General features: G+C 41.8%; 2 protein-coding genes across 3 annotated transcripts in view; one reads left to right on the plus strand and one right to left on the minus strand.

Annotated features, from left to right (window-relative positions):
- The window catches only part of ZPBP (zona pellucida binding protein), a 32,282-nt gene extending 30,894 nt beyond the window's left edge, over positions 1 to 1,388 (plus strand). Inside the window, exon 8 of the mRNA XM_076328966.1 lies at positions 1,297 to 1,388. Within this exon, the coding sequence (XP_076185081.1) occupies positions 1,297 to 1,388 (92 nt within the window). The remainder of the gene's footprint in view (positions 1 to 1,296) is intronic.
- Positions 1,389 to 10,050: 8,662 nt separating this feature from the next.
- Positions 10,051 to 26,298, minus strand: part of VWC2 (von Willebrand factor C domain containing 2) — a 63,651-nt gene continuing 47,403 nt past the window's right edge. For both annotated transcript variants that reach the window (XM_076332240.1, XM_076332239.1), the window contains exon 4: positions 10,051 to 10,510. In XM_076332240.1, coding sequence (XP_076188355.1) covers positions 10,359 to 10,510 — 152 coding nt within the window. In that variant the 3' untranslated portion in view covers positions 10,051 to 10,358. The remainder of the gene's footprint in view (positions 10,511 to 26,298) is intronic.

Below are 26,298 nucleotides of genomic sequence, written 5' to 3' on the forward strand. Positions count from 1 at the left end.
TAAGTTTGCCTGTTAAAGAAGCTTTCCAGCAGCTGGCTAAATAAGCTACAGGTCCCTACTTCAGAAGATTCCTTTCTCTTTTTCATGCTTTCTGCTAGATAGCAAACAGATGACGCTTCTGAGAAATAAACTTTTTATCCCGTTGTAAGAGAAGTCTACCTTGCTCCAATTAAATAAACTGAAAATTCTGAAGGATTTACTAGAAGTGTGCCTATAATCTTCAATAAAAAGAGTAGAATTTTTCCTCCGGTACACAAGATGATTGATTTTCCAGACAGAAAGGTTGGAAAATGCCTTTAGTTACATGTATTTGTAAAGCTTTCTCTTTCCCATAAAGCCATCATGGTCTGCCTATACTAATGTACAAAAAAGGCAAGGTTTTGACATCATCTGCAGAGGACTCCTTCTCTCTTACATTTCATAAGACCTCTGAAACCCTCTTCAGTCAGTAACTGTGGCAAAAAATGCTAGGCAAGCTAGTAACAGCCACTGGGGATCAAGTGAATCCTGCCAGCCTCAACAAACGAAGATAAACCAAACCAAATACTGAAAATCCTGCCGAAGGTTTGTGCAGTAGTGACTAAGAAGTCATTACTAAGCCAGGCAAAACTCAATAACCAGGTAAGCACCAATTCTGCAAAAGGAAGGAAGGTCTTAATTACCTTTGCGTACTGAATACTAATGCTGTTAATTAAAGATCTATCCTAAAGAAAGGCTACCATTGCAAAATTGAAGTATGATTCAGGATAGTCATAACCAAATAGATAAAATTCTGCTTTTTTCTGCCAAGAGCATAATGCTGAATTAGTCTTTTGTGATGAAGTCATTCTGCAGATGACTGTACAGACTTCATCAAATGGCGTAACACGATCCAACAGGAAAAAAATGTTTCATTCAGAACATACACTGATTTCTGGTTTGATGTAGTATTTTTTCATTACTGCTTAATAATTATCAGAACTTAGATTTCAACTTTGTCTTGTATTACTTATACAAGCAGCTATTGCAGTTTATTTAAAACATTACTGGATATAGGCCATATTAAAATGTAATTGAGGGACACACCCCCTGTAAGTAGATGGAGCGAAAAGTGATGAAGAGAAAAATACGGTGTAATAAATAGATGATACATAAAATGTATACAATTTTTTCATCATCAACTAGCAGAATGCTGGAAAAAAATCCGATCTTTTTTTCAAATAGGTAAAGATGCATTCTAAACATTTCAAATGTAAATATTTTTTTATTAATATCACTTAAATTCCACATTTTTCCCTTGGTTTTTTTTGTCCATAGTTGTATGCAGCCCAGGATCATACAATCCTAGTAATGGAATTCACTGTCTTCGGTGCGACAGCAGTTTGATATATGGAGCAACAAAGTGCTAACGGCTGAGGGATTTGCACTCTTGTAATAGCTCTTATGAATTTTAACGTGGTAATATTAATAAATATTTTCAAAATGTGTACAGTTTGTTTTGGTTACATCAATAGAATACACTTGTTTTTAAGAAATAATGCTTCGTCAGCATATTGGTAAAATGTTTTAGGTCATACCACTTAGGACTACTTCATTTTTAAGGTCTTTAGAATATCTGCTAGGTTAATACCAGTAGAGACAACTAACTATTTAAATCACGAGGGGAAAATACAAAAGTAGATGTATTTTGCATACTTAGTCCTTTGCTGATAGACCTCAGCTCCTCTCGTCGCGGACTGGTGTAAGGAGTCTATATTGTCGTTTTCATCTACCTGTCCATTCAGTTGTTGGTTAAGAGGATTATAGTGAACAGTTCATGGTGTACATCCAGCACTGAAAAGTCATGAATGTTGCAATGTAGCCTCAAATGCAAAAACATCCTAAAAACTTTCTTTCAAGATGATTATAATATCACTGCTGACCAGCTGGTAACTTCTTCCCAAAGAATGTAAAATTCCACTTGGGTCAGTCACCTGTTCCACCTTTAAAGATGCCGCGTTGAGCGTAACACTTTTGCTTTTACCTGAAGAAAACAAACAGTAACATAAAATACCATGGTACTTTATATGACACCCATCTTCTTCACTTTTGTAAGACTGTTGAGAATTACTAAGTGGTTGGCTCAATGCATTCCTTGTCATTCATTAACAGCCTTATTTAAGTTGGTATTCAGTAACAGAATCCTGTTTAAAATCCTACTTGTTTTGTATTTGCAGATCATACCCCATGCAAATTGCAAAGTTTTTAATAAATATTAGAGAGTTTATACTCTTTTCCCCTTAGCTCCTTTTCCTATCTAGTTCATGTATAAAAATGAGCTAGATGCGAAGGCCATTTTTAGCTCTTTGTCGCACCTGGAAAATGGGGTTTGCAGGTGTTTGTTTTTTCAAGCACAAATGTGGACCACAGGTTTAAATACGTATGTCTTCAGGAACTGTTCTCTGAAAAAAGGAATAAAAAGAAATACTGTGCTACATCTAAGAAGTAATTTTTCAGTATGGTGTATTACCTTAAGATACTATACTATAAGCATCCCACTAATATACTGTTTACGTGACAGAGCCTGAAGCTCCAAACATTGTATTTTGATGTGAAGGACACAAAAATGGAAACAGTACATTTGAAAGTAACCAGTAAGACTGTACGATTTGCCTTTCCGGTTTGAATGAACTAAAGTAACTTTTGTATAAAACATATGCAACTAAGGCATTTGAAGAAAATGGAACACAAGCATTATTAGGATTCTACGGAGTGACACCTTTTATAGCTCAAACACTAGTAGAAACAGCATAACTAGCAGAATATATCAAATACCTCTTTTTATCAAATGCCATTTGACAATAAATAGCTGGGAAAGAGCGTGTTAAAAAATGTTTAGCAGTTAAGAAATTAAACTCTATTTAACTGTAATCCATAGAATGACTAAAGGCTACCTATTCCTTATTTTCGTGTGGTAATGAGAGATGAACAGACCACCGGGTCGTCACATTAGGCTGAAGCACTGCACGCCCATGTTAGCTGCGTAATTTCCCACTTGCAACAGCGCTAAATTAGCTAGCATTAGTTTGAATTATTAATGGCTACAGAGAGAGCACGGTATGCAGTATTGTCTTTGTGAAAATACAGACTTTGTTTTTGCTAAAAAAACACCGTACCAAGTAATATCAGCACATGGAACTTCCTACAGTATGGATAGCAAATTAATTTGAGAATTACCCTCTGAAATGAATGCAGCTTTTTAAGGCAATAGCAATCTTGATTAAGCAGCATTTTGACATTTTTATATATTTACCTTCCTGTTGCACATCAGAAGCAGAAAGCTCTGGCTGGCAGACCATTTCATCAATTAAAGGCATTTATAGAATTGTATCTATACTTTGAGGGAGAATAATAAAGCTGATGCAGTGTTCACTCTGGTATTATACACACTAGAATATTGACTTTCTTCTCCATGCGTACGTTTATGGATTTTAGCCCAGTGTAGAAATGATGCTTTTTGGTCCTCCTGATAGGTGAAATTCACTGTAATTCACGAAGTTTGCACACCCTTTAAGGCTTACTGGAAAAAGTAAAGTAAGTGGTTATAAAGGTTTGTCTTTAATTCTGCCTACTATGAACAAAAGCACTTTACACGAGTATTTGTGAACGTCCTCTCATTCACTGACTGCAGTCAAGTACAGATGCTTTATTATAGGCGCGATCTGCGGAAGAAATCCTGATCTCAGTTAACAGTGTTAACCTGGGCTTCTAAACTACTCTCGGTTTATGCTGGCTTAACCAAGAAAATAATTCTCATTTGTCAACGCACACATGCCGTATATATACAAATACACACCTCTCGTTGCTAAAATATTTTAGGTCTGCTCTCTTGTGTGGTTGGAGCCAGAAGAAAGAAATTTCTTTGCATATAAAACCATGGAAAAAAGTTTTCCTTGTTTATCTCTTCCCCAGAATAATTACATGTTAAACTTACTTTCATTTCCTCATGTTACGTCTGCTATGTGCTTGCTATTTTTCCACAATGTGTGTGAACTGATACTTGCATTCCTATTTTCACCATTTTTCCTAAGTTCACCTCTTCGCCACGAGGTACAATCTGTGCACACAGAAACACTCAGCACACTCCACTTTTCCAGATCATCCTGCCATTTGTGCAAAATCCGCAGCGGTGCTCTGTATCCTGCGGGAACTGGAGTGCTTGCTGTTTGCTGTGCCGTTTCTCCCTTTTTGCCAAGGAAACACGAAGCAGGCTAACTTCTTGAGTTCTACTAAATTGACAAGATTACTGACGGATGCAAGTGGCAAACTCAACATTTACGATCGACAGATTATACATATCCAACAAGACTAACTTGCTATTCCATTACTACAGTCTGCTTATTCTTTTCAACAATAGCTTTAATTATGCTGTATATTTCTTGAAAGCAATGATTTTTGTAAAAGCAGAAAACTGTTAAGTGTTACAGAAATAGCGTTACTATTAGCTCATAGCCCCAAATGAACCTAACATGAACGAGGTAACAAATATTTCTGGTAAGTTGACAGTCGATTGTTTTTAAAACATCAGCTTTTGTGCTGCTGATTATGTCAGTGTTTTCCTGGTACTGATTAATTAATATTCCGTATCAGTGTTTCCACGTAGCCTCAATAGGTAAACAATAAAAACTTTTGACTCCTCTGTAACTGATAATTGACATACAAGTTTGGAGTTTTCCTGTATTTATTGTAAAAGCGTATAAAATGAATCGGGCACATATTATATATGAGCAATTGGAACAACATATTAGGTTGTGTTTATTTTTTCTCTGCTATGGGAGTTGCTTAATGTGACATTTCAAAAGACCGAAAATTTACATTTTCAGTGTGGTTGAGCATAAGTATTTTTTAAGAGGGAAGAGGATTCTGGGAAGGAGTGGCTGTCTTCTCGAAACTGAACAAGTTATAAACTTTCTGAAGTAGTACTTACTTTTACCAAAAAGTGATAAAAAATTTGAATTCTTGGACAGCCAGAAAAATAGTCTGTGACATTCAGTTCAATGCTGTCTCCCCAGTTTGTGTTTTGTTTTCAGTGCGGCAGGAATACAGGGCAGAAGGTGTGTTTTTGCAGACAGAAAACCTATGGTAACACAGGCTGTGAAGAAAATCCATTGCCTGGTAAGAGGAATAAATGAAGCCTTTAGTTGGGTTGCATTAGATTCTTAAATAACACGTGCCTTTCAAAGCCTCCTACATATTATGGAGCTATCATAGTTTAGATATTAAAGTTACCATCAAAAGTAACATCAAATATTTTACAACCATGACAGTATAGTTTATATTGCACCATATGAGAACAGAAGGGATTGTTTTCCAAAGTGAGGGAACCTTTCATCGTATCTTTTTCTTTCTTATCTGTATTAAAGACTTCAATTCGATGTCATTTAAACCTGGCTTTCAGTTTCACACCTCTGGAGATCATCGAGTCCGACACCTTGCTGAATGCAGGTTCAGCTACAGCAGGCTGCTCAGGGCCGTGTCCAGTCAGGTTTCGACCATCCTCAAGGATGGAGGCTCCACGACATCTCTGGGCAACACCCTCCAGTATTCAATCACCTTTACCGTAGGATTTTTTTTTTAATCTCCAACTAGAATTTCCTGTATTTCAATTTGTGCCCAAATACACTTCTCATTTACTTTTCTTATGACATTCTTTGAAAATCTCCCTATGGAATACCCGTATGACATTGTAGCTACGTTTTTCTTTTTTTGAACATTCCTATCGTAACACTCGTCTCCTCTGTCTCATATCTCCTCTCTTTCCTCTTTTTCCCCTTTTCCCTTTGAAATCTCTCATAAGTATTTAAGTGAATACCAGCACTTCCATTTCTGTGGTTTAAATGAGTAGTATAAAGAATCCTATTGCACACTAACTGTGCAATTTTATAATTACCTGAAACCATTTAGCATATCGTCTTTTCAGGCACCTACTTACACAGCTTTGAAGCCAAAGTCATGTGTAGTGCGATCCTACAAAAACGGACAAGGCCAAACCAAGAATTAATTTGTCTTGATTTCAACTGGGAAATAAGCAGAAGCAGGTGAAGTAGAAGCAGAAATCTCATATTCATGCCGATGCAGCTACGTAAGAACATCTGAGAAGAATATTCATTATCCAAGCAACAGACCTTCAGATACAAAATTATGCACCAGCTATCAGTGTGTCCGGAAATACAGCTTTTATAGACACAACCCACCTGCAAAGCTGAAGAACTTCTCGTACGCAGCATGCATAATACTGTTTGCACCGAAGCAAAATCCAGCCGAGTACCTAGGCTTCAGCAGGGAAGCCAATACTCTCTGGAGTTTGGTTCACTGGAAATGATGCAGATGCCTTTCCTCTAATTTTTCAAGGTTAAATATGAACAGGTATATTACATGACCAATCATAACATTTAGATAAGTACATGTGGCCACCACAGCAGTTCTGTTTTTTTGCTTAGAGATTAAATTAGTTTAAAGGTGAATGGTTTCCAACTGCATTCCATAATGCCTAATTTTAACTTTAAATCTTTTAATTTCCACATTTGCATTTTCCACGCCTATAAAGAGAAAGGAAGGTTTCTGTTTTAAGCCTCTATGTGAAGTGACATTACGCAGCAGGCTGCAAATCTTGGCTCCCCAACTCCATTGCCGAAGGCCCACATGCTGCTTGGTGCAGTCACCTGTTGGAGTTTGGCCCTCGGGGTCTTTTGGCGTGTTTGCCTCTGTGCTGGGGTTGCTGACGGTATCACCGCGTACCGGCTCTGGCTGGGACGGAGTTACTCTTCGTAGTAGGTGGTATGGTGCTCTGTTTTAGGTTTGTGACCAAAACAATGCTGACAACACACCAGTATTTTGGCTATTGCTGAACAGTGTGTGCACAGCGTCAAGGTCTTCTCTGTTTCTCACTCACCCCCAGCGAGCAGAGTGGGGGTGCGCAAGAGCTTGGGAGGGGACAGAACCAGGCAGGTGACCCAAACTAACCAAAGAGATATTCCATGCCATATAATGTCCTGCTCAGCAGTGAAATGGAGAGGTTTAGGTAAGGTTAGCTATCTTTTGCTTGGGAACTGGCTGTCCACCGGTCTGCCTGTGGGAGGTGGTGAGTGATTGCCATTGCATCGCGTCTTTTGTTTTGTTTTTTTTCTATTTTCTTCCACTTCTCCGCTTATTAAATTATTTCCATCTCAACCCATGAGTTTTCTTGCTTTTACTCTTCCTTTCTTTTCCCCTGTCCCACTGCCGGTGGGCGGTGGGGGAGTAAGTGAGCGGCTGTGTGGTGCTTAGCTACCTACCAGGGTTAATCCACAACGCACTGCGTGCCAACTGTGGTTCCACAATTGGGCGAGGCTGATGAGATCTGCCCGAGAAGAGTCACTCAGCCCGTCTCCCCATCTCGGGGATAACCGAAGAGCTCTCATGTGGTAATACTACAGGCCAAAGCTGGATGTGGCCAGCGATCTCAGCACAAGGAAGGTCCAAAGCTCATTATGACTTCTACCTCACTACATTAAAAAAAAAAAAGGATCTCAAAAGAGTTGAAGTTTATTTCTCAAAAAGAAAGATAATTGTATCTCAAAATATAATCTCTTTAAGAAACTACTCACAGAGCTGGGTGTCAAGATGAATTTGCCCAGGGAATTCCATATGAAATGGGATTATTACTACAGTAAAGATGACATTAATATGTTGGTACCAGGATTGAAAGACGGAAAAATATTTTGGAAAAAATGTGCAACAGAAAACATTTATAAAAGCTATGCTAGAAACACAAACTAAAATATCCTTTACCTTTGCACTCACTACTTCAATAAAGACAGAACTTCCCAAAAGAACAGCAATTCAAGCCCTGGGAAACAGTATAAGGCTTAACAAGAACCTCCAGTGAAGGAGAAGCAAAGGGTGACTAGTCTGAAGTGAGATTTCCAAAAACTTAAACATTGTGGCCATACATTGAAAGACTCAAATTCTGAGTCTCTCATAATTTCACTGAAAACACGTCTGTCTCTTAGAGAGACACTAAGCAGCCTATTTGGAAAGGCAATCCCACACTGAGTTGCGAGTCCACCTTCTCTGCTCTTACTCATGTCGCACAGCCGCTTCCTACGTGGGTACTTCCACTCGCCTCGAGGAGACGTGCATGGAAGACCACTGGCACTCGTGGCACTTTCTCAGAGCTGTGCAGACACTTGATTTCAGTAAGCAGAAGCCTGCGTAGCCATGAGGCATGGGTCCTACTGATTTAGGAGCTAGCTTTCTGTCATATGACTACTGAATCTTATGAAATGGATAGGTATACTTAAAATAATACAATTTTAAGCCAAATCATACCTCCTTTACTCCCAAATAAGCAGGATCTCACTGTGTTAATGAGAGGCATACAATGAATGAGGTATTCTTTTTATAAAAAGGCAAAATCAAGTATTTATGTTTGTATCTGGACGTGTACTTATGGTCTAGGTACAAATGAGACATGAAACACTTCTTCCCCTCTTCTAAGAAAAAAAAAAAAAAATCTGTACTCTGTGTCACCGTCCACTGTCACCAGCAGACTGAGGGACAACCCAGGTATTATATTCCCCGCTAGGAATGCCAGCTACTGGAGAACAGCATTTCCAGTACAATGTTTACATATGTGCACATCCACTTCAGGGAAAGTTATTATTTACTTGATTTTTGTGTGATTTAGAACTAGTTAAATCCAATAATCTGTCTTCCCCTCTCCCGTTCGTCTTGTGACTAGACTAATACCATGCATGACACTGCCACAGGACTGTCTGTGCAAGACACAGTTCCATTGTTTCTGATTCTGTCACTCCTCTTCCTCTCCCATACCATCACTGGGGAAAATAATGCTCAGCGACAGACAGACACATGCTCAAAATACAGACGTGAGGTGATTAACTGGGATCCACTGAAGTCACTGGCCAAAGTCCCATGGTCTTCAGAAGTACCAGAAAATCATTCTTCCTATGGATGCCAACCTGGTAACCAGGTTACACCACGGGAGTAAGTAGCAAAGGGTAGGTGGGAATTTAAGCAATAGTCTTCTGGTTTTAGATATTGATTCATTAAGTCTTCCCTCTAGCAAAAGCTTAAAGGTAAGCCCATGTTTAAGTGTTTTCTTGAGCCGTTGTCTTAACAGGTATTCAAAGCAGATGTAATGTAGGAGTTGGTGATAAACTAAACTAAAACCAAAATGAATCTAAGCGAAGGCTGTCGGTGGCTGAAGCAGGGAGATGTGATTACCCTCACATGTAGTCAGGGTCAGCTTCCATGCTAGAAATCCTCTGATGGATTCAAAGAGCTGGTTCAAAACCTTTCTCCTCAACACAGAGTGTCACAGACGCCGTGCAGACTGCCAGAAAGAACCAGAAAGTTGAACCAGCACCAGCAAGGTGGCAAGAGCAGGGTCTAGGGAATGGCGCAGTGACTAACCAGCTCTCCTACCCACGGATTAACAACGTGGAGCCACATCAGTGGAGGCTTGTTTGGCTGCTCTAGCCCTTCCAAGCTGCACTTCTCCACATCCATTATGCGTTACATTAACGATGCCGCGTGGTTACTTACCATCATTTCCACCAGCTAGGCGATGCAATATTGTGTACGTCACAGAGGAATTTGTCCTGCTGAAATGTCCTATGTCTGAACTGAATGTTAGGAACTGATTTTGTCTGATTAAATTGTTATAACAGCAGCTATGAGAGACCAGTTTTGTACTACCTACTGCTCCAAGTTATCTCAGCTGTGGACCAGTAGATATGCACCAGTGGAACTAAGAGAAGGAGCTGACCCACCTCTACACTACAGCAATATTCGTAAACAAGCGCGTGTTCTCTGAAAGCATGTTCTACTCCATTTTTTTCAAAAGCGAGAACATCAAAGTTTTGTCATGTGCTGGCTCTTTCCTGGCCCACTAAAACCAAACAAAAAAAACCCCAAGAAAACCCTCATATGATGAAACTAGAACAGGAATGTAATGTTTTAGCCATGGTGCATGTATACAACAGGACAGGCAACGATACAGTACTTTAATCTGTATTGTCTATATAAAACATTTATTTTTAAGCTTTATAATGGTATTATAGAAATACATAGAATATTTTATAGAGTGTATTTTTGTGTACTCACTGTGAAAATAACACATTTATTAAGACAGGTATTCTTATGTCCAAACGTTTTAAATATATGCACTTCTTTGCCTTGCAGTATTATGTTACTTTGAAAAACTAAATATCAGTATTTTATTCTTTGCTCCTCACCAGAATCTTCTCATTCGGATTTCCCTGGGTCATCTAGGGTGCTCACTGCTGTGAGATATTTTATAAAAACCACGAAAAGTACTTAGATTTGTAGATTTCCTATATTTGTTTGCATTCATGTCTAGTGCACATAGCTTGCCGTTCGATTCTCCAAGTGCCTTCTTCGTAAGTACAGTGACATATAGTGCATTCATCAGTTTTCACCTCCCGGCCTGCTGGAATGACAATGGTTTCTGCAAAGCAGTTCGGGCCTAAAAAAAGGAAAGAGTTTATTATGCGATACCCATAGCACACTGTGGTTCAATCCAGCAGAGTTCAGTTTTAGTCTTGAGCACGGAAAACCTAACACAAAGTGAGTAACGCTGGGCACGTCAAACAAACGTGAGCATCGCGCACAAGGCATAAAAGCAGCAAAGAGAGCAAGGACCCTGCCCTCCGAGGTGGCTGGGCGTTTTCAGTACAGACTGTCCTGCCCTCCATAGGGGAAGGTGCAACAAAGCCTCCCTGTGAAACGTGCAACTGTGGCAGAGACCTGGGCACAAACTGTCGACGCAGACGAATACAGATTTAAGCTAGAGAAAAAGCCAGCTATGGATAATGCAACAGTGCTACTGTAGGCTACTAGAGAGCGGATTATAAATGTTATTACTTTTTTTCCATTGGAAACAAGCATTGTATTTTGTGTGGTAATCAAAGTATCAGATTAATTTCTTTTCCATTTCATGAGAAAATAGTCCTTTTCCAGTAGAATGGAATAGCTCCAGCCTCTTCTGAATGAAGATGCTTTTCGTGTATAAAATGAAATATTCCATTTCATGTAAGTCTTCCAGCAAGTCTACAAACACCCCTTCCCATAGTACACCGAAATAACTTCATTTCCAAGGACGAGGCAGGAGAACAACCCACCAGCACAATGCTCACAAGACAAATCTGGTTCATTCAATAGGTCACATCCTCGCATCTCTCTGCCACAGAAGGCTGCGAGTGCTGTATTATCTACAGTTCTGTTAAAAAAGAAGTCTATTTCTGCATTGAAAATCCACACGCGCTTGTAAAGCAGCACTAAACCCTACCGATCATCTCCTATCTATACACTGCCATGTCCTCAGGGGAACTCGGCCCTTCCATTCACTAAGCACACACAGCAGCTGCTCAGGCAGAGCCTGGCTGCTCAACAGCACCTTGGTACCGCTGTCCACCAGGGTAGGATTTGCAGCAGGGACCAGCATTTATTGATCGGATACAGCTGAAACTCTTGAAAGAATATGGGTCTGCAAAACACTTATCAGCTGCCCACCTGTTTGCCATGCAAGTAAATAAATCACAGATGAGGTTCAATCTTCCATTGCCAGGGGTCTACTGTAAGACCCAAGGCAAACAGTACAGCTTCTTCTTCTAAGGCAATGTATTTATTTTTTTTAAGTGCTTCCTCTGAAAACCAAAGCTGAATGCACGCTGCACATTTTAAAACACAAACCAAGTAGTTCACAAATCGATTTTAATAGTTATCTCTTTGGACCGGATTATGTGTTTGTGTACTGACACTGCAGCTTAAGAATTAGTTGCCAAATTGACAATAACAAAGGCCTTTCCTCAACGAAGAGGAAAGAAGAGACCTGCAAGACTTGCAGGAATTTGCTTCACCAAATCGTACCCATTAATCCTCTGAATATTTAAGCCAGTATTTTGTTTTAGGACTGACTGCTGACAAAGATCTCTAACATGTGGCTTCTTCCCTAGTTTTGGGTGGCTTCTGGCCCATTCAAGGCTTTGAACACAGAATGGATAGCAAAGTACAGCATATCTCAGGTAAAGTTACCTGCTTCACTAATTCAATGTTACTGTGGTACGTTCGTGTTCGCAGCCCCCTCAGTCTGTCCATGCGAAGTACCACTGGGTTGGACAACAGAGGAAGGAGGACTTTGGGGTGGAAGACATGCTCCCGAGTCCCACTGCACACTGGCAGGTGCCCTAGCTTTCAGCCGAGATAAAGCAGTGTTATTAACTATGCTGTCCTCGGTGGAACTTTAAAAGATTTCAACTCTAGTCTATATAATTCTAATTATGTTTCCGTTAAATACGGTATTCTTCTTGCACCTAATAAACTTTCATCCCAAGATGGGTTCACCCGCACAATAGGTAAAGATACCTGCGTGTTTTGCATGCTGGCCTGGAATAGCCCCATGATACATGGGGCTATATGATATAAAGAGTTAAAAAATTAAAAATGGAATCTACTTTCCATGGAGAATTTGCATGAAACCTACAAGACCGCTTGAAATTTAAACACTATGTAAAAGGCACAAGAGGAACAAAAGCGATGTCAATCCCCTGTGCAGGATTTATTTCATTCTGGGAAAATAAATGTTACAGGCTATACTTGGTTATAAAAATCAACCAGGGAATGAAGTAAAAACAGTGCAACACATGTAATACAATTCACTAGGATTCAGAACGTAAATGCCTTCATTCACAATTAGCAGCACCTTAATGCCATGTGTGACTAGTCCTTCTTATATCAGAAAGTTATTAAATGTAAAAATACAAGTTAGCCCTAAATTGTTAAACTATTTAACATGGAAGAAAGTCATTGTGCTGGTAAATCTACAGAACATGAATAACCACCTACTTGAGAAAGGGACCCTACAAAAATAAATGACAGCAACAAAGTATGTTATTGAGCAAGCTAGATTTTTTTTTAGCATTATGCAACTTTTCTACAGAAAACTGCCTATTTTCTGGTTCTGTATTTGCACCCATCATTACTGTAACTACAAATCCTGTACAGTACTTAGACTGGCAATAGTCAACTGGCATCCTTGCCTCGTCTTTTTCTTTGCAATATTGCGTGCACACAATATTGTGGTTAATGTTACAGAAAAGGTCATCAATGAAAAGGCTGAACTGACTATATTACAGCAACACCATGCACATAAATGCCAGTACAATATAGTGTCCAGACATGGGAAAATAATTCTACAGCTTTCCAAATCCTCAGACTTCTTCTAGGGAAAAAAAACCTGAGCTTCACCCCAAACCTCACTCAATTTTGAAGCTTTATGAGCTAGTCCTGGCTCTTGGTGTCCTGTGGCTCCCCTCCTACCAAGCAGGCGATGCTCCTTCCTCTTCTTTTCCTCTGAGGAGCAGTCACAGAAACCAGATGTACACGGCTGGACCGGCCAGAGGAGACCAGCCTGCAGCGACGGTGGATACGTGGGGCGGCAGCGGCAGGACCCTTGGCGCGAGCCTGCCCCGGTTGCCCCTGCACCTCTGGCAGACCTTCCCCGGCCCCTGCCAGTCGGGCGGACGGTGCTGATGAAGCAGCTAATGATCTGATTCTCTGTCTGTCTAAAAGGACGGTGGGGAAACTGAGAAATCAAAGATTTTAAGCAGACAGTGCGGCAAGCAGGCAGAGCAGGCACACAAAGGCTGACGTTAGACTCAAGAGTGCCATTTTCTCACTCCCCCTTAGCAGAGGGCAGCAGAAGCACGTGTCTCCTCCACATTCAGAGTGGATAAGCTGCCCTGAAGGCATGGCATTTGCTGAAACTACTGCTTTACTTAAAACTGGGCAGTTTATATCGATTTAGCAAGATTTGCAGCTTCCTGTCACAAAGGGCGAGACATTTTGTGACTTTTAAAAAAGTTTGCAAAATTACCCGCCTTAGCGCATGAAAAGCATTTCCAAGCAAATCGGGGCTGTTCCAACTCCAAAGCGGTGGTGGGCTTTCTGACTAGATGTTGCTGTTGCAGGAGCAGTGAACAGTGAATTTCTCCTCCTTGGTCTACAAAGCAGGCTGCCTGCTTTCAAGCTCCCGCTTGGTAATACCACTACTCTGCCTGACTTCAGCACCTGGTACTCGTTCAGTGCAGCAGTGGCTTATTTGAGCTTGTTTGATCTATAGTATAAACCTCCTAGGCCTCATCCCCAACTGTATACACTTACATAGCTCTAAGGAAGTCAGTGGTGCTGCACATCTTCACAGTAGATGAAGATTTTGCCATATCACTCTTAAATCTGGCAGAAAATTCAATATGACATATTGTACCAATTCCGAGCGCAGCCTGAAATCTACCACGACATCATTTGTTTTCCTAAAGTATATACTGGCGCTGTCAGACTCTGTTTGAGCCATACCATGGCTCTGCTGGTATCAGCAGAGATTTCTTTCCTAGGGCTAAAGCACAGTTGCTGCCCATCTCAGCGACGTCTTCAAACAGCGAGTTCAGTGCAAATCCTCAGTTCTCACACTGAGCACCAGATTGGCATGCAGCTCTCAGCTTCCCCACATCCGAAACGGTGAATCCTAGCTTCCATGTGTTGACAAATGCAACTATCTAATTAAAATGCAAATTTTGTTATCTCAGAAGAAAACAGCCGATACCAATTATCAGCAGAGAATGCCCAAGCCACTCACCTGCAGAAGCAATAGCACCTGTAACCCTGACAACCTCGCAAGAGGCTCTCTGAAGCTTCTTCTCCTCCTCTCCCTCCACAAAACCACAGCTGTACTCTGCAGAGTTGTGCCTGTTTCCTCTGCAGCTTGCCCCCGCTTTTGCATGGGCACGTGTTCCGATCAGTTCAAAAATATAAGATACAGCAATTTGTTAAATCGTGTTTTAATCAACTGTTTTCATCACGTGTTAAACCAAATTATGGACAAAGAAGTCTGTTCCACTGCAAGTTAATGTGTTTGCCTGGAGAATAAGTCATGGCAAATTTTCGCCAATTAGAACTAGAGTGACAACCTCTGTAATATAACACTTTGATATAAGGCTGCTTTGGCCTCTGGTTTATACTAAACTCCCTAATAGCTGCCCTTTTAATAGCTCATTGCAGCAGTCAAACAGGTCACTTGCAAGGTACCTGACAGCAGACCTATCTACCCTGACAGTTATACGGCACTCATCACTGTGGTATTAGAGCACTTCGTAAATGACATAAACTCAACATTTGGCTTAGTCCCTTTTCTTTTTTTCCTTTCAAATTTCATGGAGAGTTTTCCAACGGTTACAACATGAAAAGACAGATCCCACACTTTGTCCTGGAAGTCTTGAGAACCATGACATTATACAAGAAGCAACTGTGCTGGCTGAGATCAGAGGTCCACCTGCAGCTGCAGCAGTCAAAAGGAAATGCATGGGGAAGTGTATGGGAACAGAACAAGCACAGTTCTTAAAACACACACCCAGTTTCCATCACTTTCTGAATCAGAGACTTCATAAATGGCTTCCGTGTGCTGAGTTAATGGATGGAGTTAATAGATTTCTTTATGATTAACCTCTCCAACATCCTGTTGAACCCATATAAACAGCACTTGGTGGCAAGAAGGGCCACAACTCTTGGGCACAGGGTAGAACAGTTTTCTGTTGTTGTCTGACGCTTTCCACCCGCTACCTAAACTTGGTGCCCCCAAATCCTCTTCGTGGAAGAGACAATAACAACCACCACCACCCCTTTGCCATGACATTCATGAGCTTATAGACCTATATATCATGCTTCCCTTCCCTCCCATCACCTCGCCTGCAGCCTGAGGAGGCCGGTTCTGCAACCCCACCATCCCTGCTGACCTCCCCAGACCTCTCCCAGTTCTGCTACCTCCTTTTTGGGCTGTGAGGACCAGACCTGTGCACTACGCACAAGTTGTAGAAACACCATGGACTTGTACAGTAGCACAGTGATATTCCCTGTTTTGTTTCCCATTTCCCTCCTACTTCCTGACATTTGCCTTTCTGTTGTGACCACTGATGAAAAAGTTGAGCTGACGTTTTCATGACACTATGAATTTTACACCAGATAGAAATCTTATAGAAACAAACGTTTCGTTACACTCAAGTCAAACTCTGCTGCAGCCTTTCCGCGTTACAGAAAAGTTTCACTTCCCAGCAATGCTACTTGACAGTCTTCCATGTACAGCAAGAGTGTTCCTGTTGTTCAGTAATTTCAGGAACATGCCAGGGAAAGCGAAGCCTTCCCTCCCATCTTTCAGATCTTTCTTCCTTCTGACATTTCGAGACTTCCTCCAGGATCTATCGCAGGTGCCAGAGAGATTAATGAAACACTGAGCTGAAAGAAGAGATGTAGACAAGCTCCCTGCCTGCATTTCAAGCTGTCTGTCGCTGCAGATGACCTGGGATGCCGCAGCACAAAACCAAGGACTCTTCTGCACCCACACCTGAGAGCTAGGACAGCCCAACTATGGGTAAAGGGTGGCTGCGCCTGCCTCCCGGTGCACTGGAACAAAGTCCCTTACACACCTGCTGAGATATTTGAGATGGGTTTCGAAATGTGTCAGCACTGCACAGCAAGACAAAATAAGGCTGCTCTGCCACGTAGCACCTCAGCAGCAAGATTTCGAGATGCAGGCATTACCTCCCTCGTCCCTCTCAAATCTAATCACTTCCTCCCGAGACGGTATCTGTACCTACTTTGTGCCCTTCCAATTTCTAATCTCTTCTTAAAGGGTCTGTATCTCCCTGACTTGATTTTGTTTCCCTCTCACGCGGATATACATATAATACGTCTACCTCCTGGGAAACATCATCTCGAAAGATAAAGCACAAAAAGCAGCTGGCAAAAGCAGTCTGTGACTAGGAGCATAGCAGACTCTCATTCTCTCAGAAAAATAAGTTCATCACCCCTGCTGCTGTCCCTGTGCTGACTGCTCCCAATCCAGTGCAACCTTTTACTCGCCTCAGTACCTTTGGACGCTACTGAACCAAGTCCAAAAGAGAGTTTTCAATTACAGGAGAAAGATTCAGGTAGACCCAATTTTAAGAGCAATTTGGGACCCTGAAGAACCATGTACTATTTCTGTGGTTTATCAATGCCTTAAGATACTGGCAGCCAGACAACCATGGCAAATATCCTAATAGACTTCCAGCAAATGTATATATATGTATGACAGGGAGAGTAAAAATAAAGGTATTCATCCATTTCGCAATATTACCTAGCTGCTACAGGAAATAACAAAAAGGCAGTGTGTGCAAAGAGCTACCTTTCATGAAAGCGGCATTTTGTTCATGCTAGATAGAGCCTTGGTGCTTTTAAGAATAATAAAACCCCTCCCTCTGTTAGAGTCGTGTTTTGTTAGACGCACAGGGAACTGACAGATTGGAAGAAAATTTGCCAAGGGCAAAACAATTAAAAATAACATTTTGCCACCTAATTTAGCAGGATGGGCACAGCAGCATCTGCTGTGAGTGGACAGACAGAAGAAAGCTCAATGAAGTCCTCCCGTAACTAAATGGGGTGATCGTGTCCTCAGTGGTGCTGCTGTGACAAAGTGGGTATCAAAGCTCGGGCACTTGCTGTAGTCTAAGTGTGCCTGAGTGTGTGCATGTGTGTGTGCAGGTGCTTTAATCCGGAAGATAAAACAAGCTATGATTTTACTTAGAGTTGGGTTTTAATATTCTGCTTATGAGACTCACAAGCCTTGTTTGTGATTAAGTTCTGTCGTTTTACTTTTTCATTTATCGGACGTGATGGCACTATTGATTAATGTTTTGTTCCGGTTCCAGCCCTAGAAATTGGAGGAGTGTCCAAAAATCCCACAGGACACAAAAAAAAGCCACCACAGCCACTGGACCGATCCTTTCCCACCACTGCTTTGTCTCAATTCTGATTCTCCATCGCCTTGCACTTTGCGATGACGTTAGCGTCCCTGGAATGGCAATGCCAAACGCTACCGAAACCAGGGCTGCACAGTTACTTTTGCACAGATAGAAATTGCTTGCAGGAAGGGAACAGTCCATAATGCTGCCGCCGCTGCTGTCCCCTTGGATTTTCATGTGTATTCAGGGAGCGGAATTTCAGATATCGGCTTTTTGTGTACCGAACAAAAAGAAGCAAAGGAACATCGAACACTACACAATCCAATACCGCATGAGCCAAACAGAAAGCCTCGGAGCATAAAAGGGCCCAATTAAATAGGAGGCTTGAGTGCCATAAAAATAAACTACATCCAACAACTTCCTTTATCAAAGAAAATATAGAAAGACTTGAATACTCTACTTAAAATGATTTTCAAAAGTCCTACGACTTGTGAAGGGATATTGTGTTCCACCCAGAAACGGCACCAATTAGACATGAGCTGAACATTGTGTGTATCTTATAGAAAATTATAGAAACACTTAGAAGCCAGCAAGCCGTGCATCAATTTTGCGCTCAGCTTTCTTGCAGCTCAGTCACCACCCACATGATTAGGAAATTAGAGACACCGGGCTTGAACGCATCAGGAAAACTCATGTCAGATGCCTCAGACAACAGAAACACTCGGGGGCTGGCGCTGCTCGCCTGCAGCCCAGCTCACCGCCAGCCCTGCCTGCTGGCACCAGGTTTTCACCAACGTTACGCTCGCAGAGAGCTGCCCGCCTGCGCTCCCCCCAGCTCTCTGCTCCCACCCTGCACCGGCAAGGCCAGACGGTGAACCAGCCTGGGCTAAAGCCGGCCGGGAAGAGAGGAGGGTGGTTTCAGTCCGGGACGTGCCCTGCAGCGCAGCATCCTGCAGAGATGCTCAGGGTGGAGCCGAGCCCGGCAGCCGCACGGGAGCGGGTGTACGCAGCAAAAACATCAGCTACTTGCTTGGAAACGATTTCTGAAGCCCAGAGAGGGCGGTCACATCTAAGAAAACAAACCGATGCATCGCTAAATTTTCCCTCGGTTACAGAAACTGCAGAAGCATTGCCAGGCACCGCGGGGACAGACAGACTGACAATGGTGGTGGGACGTTGTGTGGGCTGCAGCACAGTGAGCTGCTGCCTGTCCCAGCACTCGTAGCATGGGGGCTTAAAAGCTCTGCTCCTGAGGTTAACGGGGCCAATCCCTCCCTTTCTTAAGCTGTTTATTCATCCCAGTGACCCGGCCGGACTCGGCAGGGTTACTGCGGGCCTGGTGAAAGACCTGCTCAGCACTAAGTCATCTTCTTCGCACTGGGAAACATCAGCTTACTCTTCAGACTAAGCAAGCCGTATGTAATGCCTTTGTTGAAAGATCCTCAACAAGTTATCCTAAAAACTATTATGCAAATTTAAATAGACTCCGCACTTCCAGAAGCACGCGCTACAGGCTGGTAATTTAATGCATCAGAGACCTGCTGCAAACACTGGAACTAAAAGCACATTTTAATTAGCCAGAACACCGCAGCACTGGTGGGCTGTAGCGTCTATCAGGCAGGTTAGTTAGGTTGCTGAGAAGTGTACGGTAACTCAGGCAGTACTGCACAGGATTGTGTGGGTCCTGAAACACATACTAAATGCAGGATGCTAATGAAGGAAGAGATTTTGAGAATTATTATGGAAAAATCCCTACAGACTTCAACTAAATTGAAGGCTAAAGTGGTACCAAAGTACAGTATAATGCTGCTTTGGTAATGAAGTGGAATCTAAATCAGTGTATTTTTCCAGCCACTATAAAACACCGGGTAGCGAGAATACGGTACGCAAGCGTGGCCAGTGCCTACTTACTGCTACAAGGAATTATTCAATCGAACCAACAAAACATTATCAGTCAAGCATCAGCCGTTTCTTCACCCCATGTTAGAATAAATACACTGAATACTGTTAAATCAGGGGTTATCCTTCTTACTGAGAACGATTTATATCAAAATACTGAATGTAGCATCATTCAATTGCAGAAAGACTGTCAGAGGAGACAGTGACAACTCTCCCAATTAAATAGTCCCCTTGCAAAATTAGGTGTTTTATAAGGGCTTGGTTTGGCTTTTTTGTTGTTATTTTGGGTTTTGTCATCATAACTGATGCTTTGGGTTTTTTTTGTTTTAGTTATGACCTTAGGGGCTTGCCTACACAGACAGATTTCTAGCCCCTCATCCAAATTCACTGGAGTTTGTTTGCTCTGGTTGCAGTTGTACAGACGTACGTAACATGTCTCTCTCTAGGTAATCTGCTGCTGAAGTGATACACACTAATCTAGAAAAAGGCATCTCCACCGAAGGAGCAGCGGTTTGGGGTCTTAGGCACCCGTGTAACCCTCTCATACAGACAAGCTGTGAGCAGCGTTGTTAGCTGCAGAACAGGGGAACAGAAGTTGAGACTCTTAAAGGGAATAAAGTCTGTTCAGTAACAGAAATAAGTGGTCCGTCACATCTGAACTGCTCAGCTTCATACCCGGAGACTTTGGTCCTGTGGCAGTTTCTGGGCTGTATCTGCGATGTTGTACTCATTTTACCCATTTCCTTTGAGTTACAGGACAAAACGTAAGAACCCAGCCGAGACCGATCCCAGCGTGACTGTTATTTAAAACGTAGAAAACCATTCCACAAAGGACTTTCTTTAATATATACTGGAGACTGACCACCTTCTCTCCCCCTTCTACCTTTCTTAGAATGTTTCAAAAAATCTGCCTCCGAAAAAAAGATAAATGGTACCCTTTATTACAGGGATAGAAGCGACAGGGATCTATGCCAAAAAATGAATTATAATTGTCGGCATGTCATACATCACTTTAAAATATAACGAATTCTAACGACATCCTTTGCCATGCATTGTTAGCTTCATTGACTGAAATAAAAAGCTGTACTTCTAAAAAACAGCTGTAGCGCATGGGAATCAGAATGGGAACTGAAGAACCTGTTTACTCACCAGTCCTAATGAATTACTACTATCTTTAGGTGTGAAAATTTACAAAATATACAGTCGTAATTCTTGGTTGTTTTAACATGATACTAATGTTATGTGAATATACCTGTAAACAACAGAGATGTTAAGTTTTCCTAAGAAAAAATTCTTTATCAACTTTAAGTCGCACCTAAGTTACTCCGCAACTGAGAAAAAACACAGTATTTTTATGAGCAAAAGAGAGGTTATGTTTTGCCCTCCATGCTGCTGAATCTGTAATTCTACCTTTTCTTCCCCTTTAATGATTCTCCCCTGGTGGTTATGAAACACAGCACTGAGACAGCTTGCTTTGGAAAGACTGTATTTTGTACCCGTTGAGGAAGCTGAAGAGAAAATATCAGAAAAATGTTGCTGTGAGAGCACACCCTTCCTGCTCCTGGTACCCTGAGCAGCTCTGCTCCCGTGGCTGGCCAGGATGTGACCCGGGGAAAGCCTGCCATCAGTCCCTACTCCCCAGACAGCCACAGCCCTGGGGATAAGTCACTCGGCACCCAACTTTGCCACCTAAAACTGAGGGACCTGCTCCAAGCCAGCCACCTGCGGCCCCCATGTACGGAGGGAAAGGAAGGGGCACCTCCAGGGGGCAAGTCATCCCACCTCCTTCAGACAGGTGCTGCCACAATGGTTCATGAGCCTGGTCTACAGGTTGTCCCCTCCACCAGCACGCAGATGCCCTCCTTGTGTTTCAGCCCAATTTCTGACATGGGCTCGTACCGCCTTCTTACCTTATCGAGGTCTTGCACAGAATAAGGACTGAGATGCTAAAATATTATAGCAATTTGGACCATAGAAATACTCAGGATAGGAAGGGGTACACCAAATAATAGTTATTAGTCTGCTGATCAGAAACTGTCAACAAGTCAGAGCTGCAAATTTAAGACCCCGTTCCTGAGGAGACCTCATATACTCAACTTAGGACCATGCCTAAAGACAGCTGTTTAGAAATGCAACCAGATACTAAGTAAATCTAAATATATTAAGTTGCAACATGGAAATCCATCACTGACTATTAGAAGTTAATTCCCTCTCATTTCTGTTTGCATCACCCTTGCACAACTCATGAATGAACAACTGGCTAACAGATGCTTTGGGGAAGGAAGAGTGGGAAACCAGAAGACGGAAGGGTGATTCATTGCAAAGGCAAAAGAGTAGGAAGCCACTGGTGTTGGAAGAAGCCAAATTAGTGGGATTGCAAGCAGGAAGGAAAAAGGCAGGAAAGCAGGCAGGGTGACTGACAAGATGACTTTAAGGGATCATCTCTTTGTGGAGATGGAAAGACAGGTGATTTGAAGTGAGAGACATGAATTATGAAAGATACGGGAACCGGTTTTGTTAAATGCAAAGATTGTCTCTGTGAGTTATACAAATCCTTTCATCTCAGAGAAGTGCAGCAGCACAGAAATTGCATGTCACTCACAGGGGCAGACATAAAAGGATACGCGCTACCCAAAAGAAATCTTCCACACAATATCACTCAACTTCTTCATTTCTGGTGTCTGAATCCAGCACTTTTTTTCCCATGTGCTGCAAAGTTAAGACCACCATTTGATACTGTAGCACTCTTCTCCTGTGATGTTATTAGCGCACACTCTTTCCTTCCGTAACACCGGCATGTGAAATTGGGAAGAGCACAGCAAAGGAGTCAATCCCCTTAGAGCAGCCAGACTTGTATGTACATGGATGTATGTCAGCTGGGTCAGGGTCTAGTGGGAGAAACGTAAGGTGATGATGATAAGCTGAATGTTTCCTTCAGCTTTCCCACTGCAACTTTTAAAGAGGTATCAATGGATCTAAGTTTGCATATTTATCCATCAACCGTAATGTCAGAGGGCGGGCTGTTTTGGCTAGGAAGATGCAACAGTGCTTCCCAGTCAGACAGCAGGATACCGACACACCTTCAAAAGAAATCAGGGCTCCTTTAGTGCCCGCTGTTTTTAACCAACGCAAGCTCACAATCTAAGCAGCCAAAATTCATATAATGGAGGTTGCAAAGATGTCGGCTCCTGTAAGAAGGAAGAGACACGATATTCCCAGTCAGCGTCTGAACTATTTAAATGTCCTACCACTAAGCCAAAAGCACGTGAGGATGCAGACACTACCAACATTACTGAAGCTCCTGTTCACAGGCCATCAAGCTCCAGCAAAGATGCTCTGGGAAAAGTAAGAAATCAGATCAGGCCTTTCATTAAATTAACAGTCCAGAAAACTCTGTCCTGACAAAAAACCAAACTGGCTACCAGGCAATGGCCCCCAAGATGTCCAAGCTGGGATTGGGACGCTGGGCTGCTTCCTAGATCTCTCTTCTCTTTTTTTTCCCAACACATCAGACCTCTGGAGCAGTTACTGAGGCATGAAAGCTAGCCTTTGTATTTACAGTAATAGAATTATTGTAAATGCATTCTTAAATATTTCCATATATTATATGTTTCTTCTTGTAAAATTATCTCCAAAGGCAAATATTATGGAAATAAAAATTCTGGGGGAAAAACAGCTGGTGCTTTTATGTTTATCTGAAAGCTATGTTTGTTTTCTCCTAGGCAAAACCAGAGCCTTACAAAATTGTAAATGATTCCCAAGACACTTTGAACTGATTTTCATAAAACTCAGATTAGTGCACTAAAAAAAAGAGTAGTAAATAAAAAGAAAGTGGCAAAACTAAAAATCACATTTTACTTTTCTAATGAAGTTATTACTCCAAAAAGTCCTACAACCAACAATTAAGCGCTTGATTTATGATTACAATGTTAGCTACTCCATTTGTCTTTGGGGTATTCTTCTACTCTATGGTGATAAAAATGATCACTGCTCACCTGCTGCATACACAGCATAAGTGTAAGGAAGACCTGGGAAGCTGGTGTGGAATATAAGTTATTAGTTTACAGAAACCCCCTAGAAGACAAAACTAAATTAAAAGGAGAAGCTCTTACTTACAGAGTGGATCAAAGAGTTGTAAAGTATGTGGGATTCAGAGACATGGAAAGGGGATGTTTCCCAGAGAAGAATCGATGTCCCAGCAAAGGGGGCATATCAGCCCAAGAGGAAGAAATCACCGGCTCCTCTGACTCGTTCCCTTTTGCAAGGTGTGGTTTATTCCTGTCTTGCTCAGGGGCTTAACTTGCAAATATTCCCTTTGCACTTGATACCAGAAGCTTTAGTAGCACAATATGTACTTGTAAAGTCTACAACCATTAATGGATTAGTAACTTCTTTTCTCGTTCTTTATTCCAAGTATGTGTGTAATTTATGCATATGCCATTGAAATCTGTGTATTAACATGCATGAAAAATGAGTTCTGTAAGGAATCTTTGCAGAACAAAAGCTTTGGATGGGTTTTCAGGAGAGGACGGAGAAGGCGTCAGGAGAGGAGGAGTTTTAAGGGGTCTCATTTCCACTAGAGAATGCACGAAGACTGGAGGACAGAAGATCCAGTCCACAAACAGCAAACAGCTTAAGAGTCATATGATATCTACATTGATTTCCTTGCCTTTTCATTTGTACCTTTTCTTGCTTATTGCACTGTAAACTCTTCAGGGCTGAGGCTGTTTCTTGCAGATGTTTTTTGCACAGGACCTTGCAAGTTAGAGCCCCAATCCTAATTTGGAAATTAATTACAATAATTATGATCAACATTTTTCTTTCTATAGCACCATTTAGGGCTCTGCCTGACAGTCCAAATACTAAGTGTTAGTTATTTGACATTGCTACTAAATGATGAAGTAACAAATCTCATTGAACAGTGAGGAAAAGTTAAAACATAAATGAATTCTCTCACAGGTGTGTTAGAGATGAAGGAAACAAAGAAGGACCACAGCCGGAAGAGCTTTCAGGGCTCTAACATGAGTAACACAAACATACCCGCACACGGTAACACTCAAAAATTGACAAGGTGGTTCTTCCAAAAGGAAGAGTGGCGGCCTTTTCCGTCTCTTCTCGTCAGCCAGCCCTATCCCCTCCAGCATGTTAGCTGCTCGTCCCCGCACCTTCTCTACGGCCGCTACAGCCCTTCTCAGGTGCAGAGACCATGACTGCACACAGTGCTCACATGTGGGTGCATCGGTGGGGAAAAAATGGCACCCTCTCTCTTATTCTCATTATCCTTCTTGATTGTGGACAGTGTGTCTGATCATGGGCAATATTTCGTTGGCTTTGTTGCCTGCCACCGCACATCGAGCTGGTGATTTCAGAGACCTCTCAGTGACCCCTCCCGAGCCGCAACCGCCACTTCCCAGTCTAGAACAGAGGCACCATCCAGATTATTTACCCTGTGGGCACCACCGTACACTGAATCTTGTCTGTCATCTTTTTACCCACTCCATTTTGTGAGCTACTTTCGGAGATGTTTGCCACTGGCACAGCATCTGACTATCCAAAGGAGCTTTGTACCATCCAAAACTGTGAAAATCAACTGCAGGTTCCCCGTTAACGGTTCACTGATGAAGGTGTCGATTCCCCCAGGAAAAAAACACAAGAATGCCTTGGCCCGCATGCTCCTTGCATTTTGCCTTATTGGACTTTCTTTCCATGAATGCGTCTAACCATTTTTCAAACCCATGCAAACTCCTGACGGCCAGGGGAAACCACGGCAATGACTTCCAGAGTCGCACTCTGCCATGTACGAAAAAGCACTTACGTCCCTTTGCTTGCTTTGAGCCTTCACCTAATAATTTCATTGAGCTAGGCTAGTTCTTTTAATGTGAGAGACAGCGGAGGTGTTATTCAGAGGATGAACAGCTGAAGTTCTCGATAATAAGGATTTTCTCCTTTACGATGCCTTCCAGCCAAGGATTTCAAACCATATCATGGGACTTACATGCTGTAAGATTAGCCAGAGGTCTATGAATTTATATTTTGAGGATCTGTTCACTTTCTTAAGCACAAGAATAGCAATGATTTTTAATACATTTTTTCCCCTTATATTTTGAAAAAGGGAAAATCACCTAAATCCTTTAGATGAAAGTGACAGGTTTTCTTAAAATTGCAGTACAGAGACACTAACCAATTTCTAACAACCATTAAATATATTCTTGCTATCTGAAGTGCATGTGGAAATAATGTTTCCAGTATTATTATTTTACAGGCTAACAAGGGATCATTTTATTTTTAAATTGCAATCACAAAAACCCCAGAATAATTTTTAAGAGAAGTCTTCACCATAATGCTGTGAATAAAACCACTTAAATGCTTTAAAATAGGCTAAAGCACTTTGGAATGAAAACTTTTATATAGAATTGGTATCATTCCGGGCAAATTACATCAAGGAATTGTTGTGGTTTAACCCGGCAGGCAGCTAAATACCACACAGCCGTTCGCTCACTACCCCCCCCGCAGTGGGATGGGGGAGAGAATTGGAAAAAAAAAAGTAAAATTCGTGGGTTGAGATAAAGACAGTTTCATAGGACAG

This window comes from Aptenodytes patagonicus, chromosome 2 (assembly GCF_965638725.1).
Source record: "Aptenodytes patagonicus chromosome 2, bAptPat1.pri.cur, whole genome shotgun sequence".
NCBI lineage: Eukaryota > Metazoa > Chordata > Aves > Sphenisciformes > Spheniscidae > Aptenodytes > Aptenodytes patagonicus.